Raw genomic sequence first — 11,447 nt, forward strand, 5'->3', positions numbered from 1 at the left:
CAAGAACCTCTGTTGTTAATACCGGTTGTCTCTCACAGTAATGATGGAATGATCAATGGGAAGTGTTGTGAAAATGTTGATACAGAGGTAGATATATACAAGGGATATGTACCATTTGATTTGTATGTCGGTTATGCTGACTATGTGATTGCAAATTATCAAGTTAATCATGCATCTCCCAAGGTTAGTGATGATGAAAACAATGATGGTGATGACCATCGATCTTTACATGCTTCTGATGTATTTGATGTTGAAATACCAAATACAGAGGGATTACCAAGTGTTGTTGTTTGTGCAAGTGAAAATGTGCAATATGATGAAAGTCAGAGTTGTTTGGTGCAAACAATAGTTGATCCTCACTTAAATATTGATAATGTCAATTGTGTTGGGGATGAAGTAAAGGTATTTTCAGATTTCACTTCTTATAATCATGTTGATGATCTTTCTAATTTGAAAGTTATGCATAAATTTAATTCAAAAAATCTCAATGGTACACATGATTGCAATGAAAATATAGCACACATGGATGAATTTTTTTTTAAAGAATGTCACATGGAACAACAAGGTGCAATGCAAGTCCAGAAGATTGAAGGACTTAGGAAAGCTCATGAAATTGTGGACAAGAAGGTTCAAATGTTGGAGAGCCTTAGAGTTGTTAATGAAGACCTTCTTCAATATGGTGAAGAGGATTTTTCAAAAAAGGACTGTGAACTGAATGCTTGTACACTTGATGAACAACATGCTGATCTAACAGATGGTTTTATGATAAAAAAATTTAGTGAACATGCTGAAAATTCATCAAATGAAGTAAATGGCAGCGATATTCATCTTTGTTCTTTGGCTAATGACGAGTATTCTATTGGTAAAGAAGATTAATTGTGGCAAGATAAGTATGATTATCTTGATTTTCAGAATGATGGTCATAGGATGAAATCTTATGGATGTGAAACATGGAACACTGAGGATTGTTCCAGCCTAGTTTCAATTTCTTCTTCATCTGATGAAGATGATTATGATGATAGGGTGGATGGTATCTTTAGCAATTTTACTAATGTTTTATTCAATGTTGATATGGATACGGACCAACCATTTCAGTGCCATAATGTTCATGAAGGGCTTTTTCATTTGGTTTCTAACCCTTTGTATGAAAAAATAAATGATCAGCCAGATGTTGTAAATGATGAACCAGTCCATAATGCTGATGCAATTCCAAACAGCAGTAGCATGTGTTGTAAGAAATTACTTCATGATGAAGATAAGAGGCATGGGTTATGTGATTACTTCTTCAGACCACAAATGGAAATTTTTCAAGTGGATATAAGTTTGAATGAATAAAACTTAGTTGAGGATTTGCTTCAGCCAGAGGTTTCTTTTTCATGAATGGGATTTTGAGAATGCAGAAGTTTTGAGCTTGATGAACAAGGATGGTAAAGAGTGTGATCAACATAGGGAAGTATCACATCTGAACCAAAATGTTTATGTCCCTTGTTTGCATCAGTTGGTTAGTAGTATCCCTCATTCTATTGATTTAAATGATAATAAGGTATGTGCTGATGGGAATTACAGTGTTGAGAATGAATGTTTTACTTTTGAAGTTCAGCATGATGATGTCCTTGCAAAAGATAGAATTGATTGGGATAGTGAAATGTATGGTATCTTGTGGGAAAGCCTCTTTAGTGAGTTGTCTCATGGTTTTACTTTTGTTGAGATAGTGTGTGACCATAAAGTTCAGAATCAAACAAGAGGTATGCACACCAACTGTTACAGTGATGAGATAAAAGAGGTTGATTATAATGATTATGCTTAGTTGTTACTAGAAGGTGCCTTTGTTCGGATCACGATATCAAGAGATGAAAATCAGATTTTTGACAGAGGTAAATGTTGAGGATTAGTGGAGCAGTTTATAAATAGTTGTAAGTATGTTTGTATATCTTACAGTTGCTTTGCTTTAGTTGTGTGTTTTTTAATAAAGTGCCCTGTTGTTTGGGTAGAATGAGGATGCCCTGTTTTTTAGAAGAGAAGAGATGTGATCCATTTTGGGTGGTCTGCGTAACCATTGATTCTAGATTCTTGTGTTGATCTTGCAATCAACCATCCCCAGTCAGAGCCACTATTGGGACTCATTAAAATTGAGTCAATTTTTGAGGCCCAATTCAAATTTTCGCTTTGCATTTCCAAATGAGTCAGTTTGAATGGCCTAGTTAGAGAGAGGGCAAAATGGAGCCAGTTGATTTTCGTAGGGTAAGGCTTGGGAGACATGTCCTACACATTTCATTTGGCATATTCAGTGATGTGCAACTTTCAGAATTCAGTTTGGATAAGTTTATGAGATACCCATTTCAAGGGGTGAGCTAAAAGTGCGTTTTAGGCACAAATGCAGATTTTATTGAGTAGCCTAATTTGGGTGTTTATATCTTTTGCCCTGTTGATTTCCATGAAGAATTTCAAAATGGATTGGATTCTATGCATAAATGTGAGTCAGCCTACAAAGTTTCAAGTCTTAACAAATCCATTTGCTCACTTTTTGAAGATCAATCCAATTGCAATTTGTATGTTTTGAAAAGTCCCTGTTTCAGCACGTAGTCGGAACCCTGTTTCGCATAAGTGTAAAAGTTGTCTCAGTAAGTATCATGACATAATGTTTGTTTTGAGATATTGTTGGTATAAATAAAAAGCTGTGTTTCAAGTTTTAAGCCTCTGCCAATCCATTTGATCGGTTTTCGAAAGGATTCCTTGAGTCATCGTTTTCAGTGATCCATACTTTCAATGCTATATCGGTTAAAGTAGCTATTTTCATGAGCGCACCATTTGCACCCAGTCAGACTTTTGGTCAAATTGAGAATTCAAAGATTTAATATGTACTTCAAGGTACCTATGTTTCAAATTTGAGGGTCTACGAAGGTCGTTTGATATTTTTGAGAAAGGCATCATGTGTTACCAGAACATTGACTTCATCAGGTCCGCAGTGTTGACAAAGCCAATTGGTCATTTTTGCCAATTAATATATCTTTGCTTGGGATTCATCTTAAAAAACCGCTTGACAGAGTTCATGCTTGTATATCAAAGTACACGCCTGTCAGATGGCGAGGTCCAGAAAGGTGTTTTGACTAGTTTGAAAAATACGTCTTCGCGATTAAATGCAAAAATGTGGCGCAAGTGCCTGAAAGTTGTAAAATGCGGATTAACGATCTGAAAACGATGTCGATTGTTTCCAGAGGTATGTTTGAGGTCTGTGAGTCATTTCAGAGGTTAGTTGCATGAAAACGAAATTTTTTTTTAGTCGGACTCACTTTGGGGCCTAACGGGCTCATGCTTGTGTCGTATTTTTTTTGTTGCCGACTTTGTTTGTTGGGGGAATTTCAGAATATTTAAATGTGGATTGTGATCACGAGACATTAAAAAAATGCACCTAGCAAGTAGAGGTTTGGAAGAAGGTTTTAAAACTTTCAAAATGCAATTGGCAGCCATAATGCCAATCAACTTTACCCAAATCTCCTCCTTGCTGTAGTTTTTGGAAGGGCATTAGAAACTACCAAAGCAATGAAGCTTTCAGCAAATGTGAAAATGGAGTGGGAAGTTTGAGCTTCTTAAACAATGTAATTCCAAGTGCCATCTATGGTGAGAAAGCATTCAAACTTCAAACAAATATGGTGGCATGTAAAAAGTAGAGGCATTATGTTTTTAACCAAATGAAATTAGCAGCCACCACCAAATCCTCCCTTGCATATGGCGTGGAAGTGGCTGAGGGAAATGTTTGTAATAAACTCATTTCAGCAAATCCACTGGTAATGTAATTCATGTGACCTCCTCCTTCCCTGTTGTGTGCATGTGTGGTGTTTGGAGAGGACAAAAATATGCAGCAAATACAATTAGCAGGCTTAAAGCCTAGCCCTCCCACGCTATGGTAAATGGTGTTTTAAACTTCAATCAAATGCAATTGGCTGTTGTTTTTCCATTAATTCTCCTGCTGTGTGTAGAAGGTGTTAAAATGCATTATAATTTTTCAAGAAAATGCACATTGGCATGTTCAAAAGCTTAACCTCGTCTGCTGCGTAGTGTGAGGAAGCATTTAATATGCTCCCAAGCAGTCCTCTTTGGCAAGGCTCATAGTTACATCAAAAAGTTAAGGGCCTGAAAAATATTTATCTTTTGAAGATTTTAACAAAAGAGTTAGATGTGATGACTCTCATGAAAGAATTAGGAGAGGTCATTAACCAAACAAGTTAATGGGAAGAGAGAGCTGCAATGGTATGATTCAGGCAAATAAAATGAAAATGGCTGAGGATGAAGAAATATTTGATGAAAACCATGTTCCAGCTACTATGAAGGCACTTATAGATATTTTCAAATAAATGCAAGTGGACGGTGTAAGATCAGTTCAATGCCCCTTTTCCAGCAGCCCTCCCCACCATGAGTTCGAATATGGATGGAAGAGGTGTTAACTTTTAGTAAAACACCATTAAAACCCAAGAGGTAAGCTTCAAAAGTGCATTTCTGTGCAAAGTCTTTAGTCCCACATTGGCTGGGAAATGGTATCTTTTGATATTTATATGTAAAACCTTACCCATCTAATATGTCAAAGCCTCAAGACTTTTGATAGACAGTGCCCATTGGGTGCCCAAGCGGACCCCACGAGCATGGGTGTGGATCCCAAGGCAACCGAGAAGGCTGAGCGATGGCGATAGGTGGACCCCACGTAGGCATGGATCCCGAGGCAAGAAAATTTTGTAGAGAAGGAGCGAGTTAAAGACCATGCAGCTTCAGGAGATCCAACAGTTGGCGTGATTTTGCAGAGTGGAGATGCTCACTGGTTACCCTCTGCAAAATGGTGAAAGGCGAAATGGCGAAAAGCGTCCGTGAAAATTGAGCAGGGTAAAGATCATGCATGCTAGTTACCTTTCGTGAAATGGTAAAACTCAGGTGGCACATAGGTAGTAGTGTGACATGGCGGTCTAGCAGGTGGGTCTCGTCCCAGTGGCGCATAGGTGGCGGTGATGTGGCAACGAGGAAGCAACAAATGTGGCGTACACATGGTGGTGATGAGATGGCGCCTAGTGGATCCCATCGACCAATTAGAGACCACCACGTGGCAGGGCATTAGGCCAAAATCAGAGCCAAAAATCAAAGTTAAAATCAGTTATATATATAGTGCAGACTATATTAAAAATTGAAAAATTTAAATGATTGTGCACACATGAGTGATTAATTCACCCAGGGCTCTATTTTTTCTCAAAGTGGAAAGTATTATATATCACCGAAAAGCTCTCGAGATGAGGAATGTAGCTATGTAGTTTGTTTCAACAAATATAAGATATTTTGGGAGAAGTTTCCATGGGAAAGAGAAAGGGATTGAAATTCAGTTAGAAAAAGGACACTTGGCAATTTCGGTTGCAGACCTAATCTTTTCCCTCTTCCTTCTTATTCCCAATTCTTCTCAGTTGTAAGGGTTCCAGAATTCTGTGAGAAGTACTCTAGTTTTTCATGGCTTCCATTTTTTGAATTTCTTGACCCAAACTTGCAAAGTTCTATGGATCTGTTCAGGGTATAGAGGCTACATTGCAGGGCTTACTTGTGTCAGGCATGAGTAAATTTCCCATGATATTGTCTTTGTGCATGTATTTCATTGTTATGAATTGAATCCTCAAGGAGGCTTATAATTTTTCATCTCAAGGAGATTGTATGATTGCTTGTAGGCATTCTTCAATGAAGAGTTTAAATTCTATAATCAGTCATAAACAATGGAATGTGTCCTAGATCTGATAATTTTGTGAATGGATTGAGTAATGCATTAGTATAAGGTATTAATGCAGGGATATTTTTTAAGGAAAACAAATTTGTAGCTGTGATTGACATTTTGTAGTTCTGTGTGTGACTATGTTTCCCAATGAACAAGGCACTAGTCTTTGACAGATTTGGGGATGGTTTCAGATATATATTTTAAAAGAAAATTCATTTCCCTTTATGTTTAGGGGTTTGTGTTCTATCCTTCCAAAGCTCTGTTTCACCCATTATTTGTACAAGATCCAGCCAATCTGTATGTGTTATCTAATTTGTTGAGCTTGTGGATTGGTTTATCTACTTCATTGATGTTGTCATGGTGAGTAAATGTGTTAATTTCATACATCAAAAAGGGTGTCCCCCCCTAGGTCTAGCAGAACCTGAAGTGCAGGAGGATCATTAGGATCCTATGTTATGTTGTCCAAGCCCTAGAGTGTTTTCATTGATTGATATTGGCTTTCTCATAGATCAATTACAGGTGTACATGGGTTAACCAGATTTGGTGAACAACACTTCCATGTTAGGCAGAGAATAATTATCTTTTAGAGATGGCATATTTAAGTTTCTAAAGTCTACACACAATTTGATATCATCGTTCTTCTTCCTAACAGGCACCAAATTTGATACCCATGTGGAGTGCCTTATAGGCTCTATAATCCCTACATTCCTCATCTTCATCAAGTCTTATTTCATTTTGGGAGCCAATGTGGGATTTATAGGCCTTTTCTTTTGCCTAAATGGTTTTGTATCTGGCTACAGTGGGATTTCATGTTGGAACAAATCCTCTCTGTATTCCTTAAGGTGATCATATGACCAAGCAAAAACATGTATATATTTTCTTAACAGATTGATCAATGCAGTTCTAATTTTTGGTGTAAGCTTCTCCCCAATGTAGACCTCTCTAGGATTGTTTTCACTTCCCAAGTTTATTTTCTCCGCTTCTTCACAACTTCCAATGCTGGGATTAAAATTCACCATATCCTTATTGTTAAAAATCCCCTCTAGTTCCACCAACCCTTTTGGAATCTTATTTGTTTTAAGTTGTAGAATGCCTTTTCCAAATAGAGACTCCTTACCATTCTCCTCTTCCACATATGCATTCCAATCCACGTGTTGGCCCTCATACTGGTCTTCACAAAATATCTGCCAGTTCTTTATGTTATCTAGCACTGCAGGTCTAGTTTTTATTTCAACTTGGGTGATGTCAACAAAAGGAATATCGTTATGTTGAACTGCTAGGTTAGCCATAAAATTTGCTAAAATATTGTTAGATCTTTTAGTCCATGTTATAGAAAATGCATGAAAAAGTTAAATAGAGTCCCATAACTCATTTCTGTAATTTCAAAGCCTTACATTTTTAGTAGTAAACTTTTCCCTTACTTGAGATACAATTAACTCTAAATCACCATAAACTGTTAGTAGTTTGATATCATGTTTATTTTCTATTCTAAAACCTAACAAGAGTTCCTCATACTCAACAACATTGTTTGTACTTTCAAAGGCTAACAAGAAAGAATATTTGAATGATTTCCCATTAGGAAAAATAAAAACCACACCAGCTCCATTTCCTTCTTTACTGTACGTAGCATCAAAGTACATTTTCCAAATTTTATCCTTATTTTCTTTAATAGTGTCTTCAAGCTTATTAGTTTTGCATCAAAAGGGTTTAGAAATACTTACTTGAAATTTATCCATATTTGTTTGGAGATAACATGTTTTTTCGTTTGGATCAACTTCTTCTATCAGGTAGGATGATCTCGGCTCTATATCAATCCTTACATCTATTCCTTTTATCGGGATGGTTGCATATGATAGATCTAACCAAACGTATCCCCTACCAAATTTGACCATTGCCTTGATAGTAACATCCCATAATTGGCAGGGACTTGAACAACTATGATGTCTGTCTTATATGACTCATCTGGGCATGCTAAAAATCGAAACTCCACATCCTTCATGATTCCAACAACTAGGACTGATCTATTATCCATAGCATAATATTACCCATAGGGAGTGTCTACATGCATCCCAAGTTCCTTCATGACATCTTCTGGCATTATGTTCACGAGTGCACCTAAATCTATCATACAATTCTTAACCATTTTATTGTTAATCAACAAAGTCAGATATAAGGGATCAACCTGGGTAAGATTCTTGGTGATAGAAGTTCCCAAATAAACAACAGGTGGATCTTCATCTTTTGGCTTATGATCCTCTTTATTAACTCCACCAATGTTAGACGAAATATTGATTGTTTTGATTTTTATAATCAGGGAATTTCATCACTTCAAGCAAGGGCAGAGAATTTTTCACCTGCGATAAAGCCTGAGACATAAATGATCCGCAATTTGAAACTGGCTTACTAATTTGCTTCCTTTCAGTTGGCTTTGTCAATTTAGGAGGTTCTATTTCTTTGACATTTTCTATTGTACCTTCCTTTTCCTTCTTAGTGATGGTATCTTTGTTTCCACTAGCTTTAAGAATCTTTTCAAATATCCCGGATGGCTTACCTTGATCTGGGTTCATTGTTTTGTTCCTTAGCTAATAATTGCTTTTTGCCTATGCTACTACTGCAACAGTATAAGCTTTCTTTTCCTCATCTATTAGGTTCTCAAGGAATGCACTAGCTCTTCATCATAGAACAATCTCCTCAAGGCTGGGGTATCTTCATCATCATCATTAGTGAAAACTTGTTGCACGTTGTACTACTAGCTCTCTCTCCTCCATTGTACATCTGATGATTACTCCTCCTCGGATGAATCCTCATCCCAACCCCAAAATGGATTTGATGAAAGTACATTCACTTTGGATTCATACTCACTCATGATTCTTTTCTTCTATTAAACCTTGAGTGATCATACATTGTTCTGCAGCATGGGGTAGATTGTAGACTTCACACCATGGATATTCCTCCACAAAATTGTTTTCTTTTTTCAATGGATCTGGAGTTTCCTTGTTTATATTTGGCTTCATTGGCTTACCGTCTCTCCAATTTGTGTTATATGGCATGTCGTGCAATCTTGGCCTATTGTAATTCATTGGCTTGTTGCTTCTATATGGAGGTGGCTTCTCATTGTGGTTTTTTTTACCCTTCATATCTTTCAGCATGTCCATGATTTGGCTAAGCTCATCCTTCTTTGTAGCTTTGGGATTATATAGTTTTGCATCATCTCTCTTGCCAATTCTCCCAGCAACTTTTATGTTATTTTCAATGGTAGTGGATGTCTTAAATGCATTCTGCAAGGTGGTAGGCCTATGAGATAAAATCTCATAGTGAGTCTTGCTATCAAAAGCACTCAAATAAAATTCAATCAAAAATGAATCGACAGGTCTAATATCCCTTGGTATTCTATTAAGCACTTTATTAAACCTTTTATTAAATCTAGAGTGATTTATTTTGATTTTTATTTATGCTTGTCAACTCATGAGATGCAAATTAAGTATCATTATGGTCTCCAAATTATTCCAAGAATTGTGTCACAAACTCCTACCAGCTACCAATGCACCTGTTAGGAAGATTTATACACCATTCACCTGCATCCTCTATTAGAGACTAAACAAACAATTTCATAAAACCATATTCATAAGGGACTTCGAATTCTTCAATGATATTTTTTACATTTATTACATGTTGTTCTGCAGAATCAGTTCCATTGCCTATGAACTTAGGGATGGCTGACCTTAAATCACTTGAAATCTGATTCAGATATCCAACTATCCCACTGAAATCCAACTGTTTATACATTTCAATGGTCATAGGTGGTCTACAACCATAGTTTTTATTTTGATAGTTTCCATTTCCTCTATTGTTACTATTGTTTCCATTGTTACCTCCACCACCATTTTCATTATTGTTATTTTTATTTCTATTATTTTCATTACCATTTTTGCCATTATTCCCATTATTACCATTGACACTCATTGGATTCATTTTGTTGTCATTGATGGCAACAAGATCAGATAGAAGGCAACAAGACTTGATGGAAGTCACAAACTGGCACTAGGAGGCATATACCGGTAGATACCAGCATTGGAAGCATTCAAGGCTACACCAGCACCGGCATCAGTACTTTAGGAAGCCGACATCAAGGAAGATTTATTTTGTAAATCATTTTGCAATTATTGTCAAGGATGACATTGAATATCTTTTGTAAATGCATTGTAAGTCGACATAAGTCATATCATATGTAATAGGTATATAAGTCAGTCTACTAGGTCAATTTAATAGATAGAGATATGAGGGTATTATGATGGTATAGAGATAGACATATAGCAGAACTATGAGATGCAAAATATATGTATGGAGATCATTTTTGTATGTGAACATTGTATGATGCAATAATCTATAGTTAGCTAGGAAAGCACTCTTAGAGGAGAAGTAATACCAGAAATAGTTCAAGACTGTGAACCGGTACAAAGCAGAACCAGAACCGAAACTCTATCTGGCATAGTAGATGCATTCTTGAGTTCATTTTCAGTAATTTACTTTGGCAGAAAGCTTGTAGTCAGTGAGGATCTTTAGTGATGAGCAATATACCTTCCGGCAAGTGCAGGCCCCTATTTATGTAATATCTTTTCATATGGCTAGTGAACTGATATTATGGGTCACAAATCCCACCATGGTTTTTCCTCATCGAGGTTTTCCATATATAAATTATGTGTTTTATGGTGTTCATTTATGTGGATGATTTATTTTCTTCTTGTTATATACTTATTTGTTTACCATTATATACATGCATGGTTTGGAATTTTAAATATTGTTGATTCCGGCAGAACACTAATTCACCCCCCCTCAGTGTTCTTAGATCCCAATAATTGGTATGAGAGTTTGGTTCCTCGGAAGAAGTTTAACAACTTGAGGAAGATCCTGAAACCAAAATCTTTGAATATGGCTATGGAAAGGCAACTTGAGATGGCTCTTGAGGATTATGATGCTGAAAGGATGAAGAACTTGAAATTGCAAGAAGAACTGAATTTTGTAAATGAATTCATTCTTATCCTGTAAGAAAGGTTGTCATCTACTCAAGCCAAGAGGAAAGAACTTTTGCAGCAACCGGATGATGAGGAGAAGAATGCCCTAAAGGAACAATGTCAGAAACTAAGTCAAGCAAATATGCTCATGAAGAATGAAATGCAAGATCTAACCATGAGGTTATCAAAAGATATTGAGGACAGAAAGAAGAAGGAAGATAGTCTTGTTTTATCTTTGAAGAACAAGTTTGATGAATATGGAAGATTGACTCATGAGAATAATCTATTGAGAACTGATTTGGCACACTCCTAGTACAATGAAAAAGAACTTGAAAGGAAACTAACTACTCTGAGAGATGATTTGACTACTGCAAGTGAATATAAAGAAAAGTTTAGGATCAATGCTGTACAATTAGATGACTTACTGAAAAGACAAAGATAGATTGATGATTCTAGAGGACTTGGATTTGTATAAGGTGAAAGCTTCAATACTCCTAATGAAGATCAGACAACCAGTATGCAGAACTCATTAGAATAGAGGAAACCTGTAAGCCAATTTAATGCTTATAAATTCAATGGTAGATTATTTGTTTGCAATAAATTTGGGCATATGGATAGACAATGTAGAAATAAGGCAAATCAAAACTATAATTCTATTCTTGGTCATGCACAAACTATAAGAAATGTGGTCATAAATC

The 11,447-nt window shown here is 36.3% G+C and overlaps 1 protein-coding gene across 1 annotated transcript in view; it reads right to left on the reverse strand.

The window, feature by feature from the left end:
• The window catches only part of LOC131861461 (uncharacterized), a 53,025-nt gene extending 43,316 nt beyond the window's left edge, over positions 1–9,709 (reverse strand). The window contains exon 1 of the mRNA XM_059214927.1: positions 9,407–9,709. Within this exon, the coding sequence (XP_059070910.1) occupies positions 9,407–9,709 (303 nt within the window). The remainder of the gene's footprint in view (positions 1–9,406) is intronic.
• Positions 9,710–11,447: the final 1,738 nt, after the last annotated feature.

The sequence above is a fragment of the Cryptomeria japonica genome, chromosome 2, assembly GCF_030272615.1.
Source record: "Cryptomeria japonica chromosome 2, Sugi_1.0, whole genome shotgun sequence".
NCBI classification, from domain to species: Eukaryota; Viridiplantae; Streptophyta; class Pinopsida; order Cupressales; family Cupressaceae; genus Cryptomeria; species Cryptomeria japonica.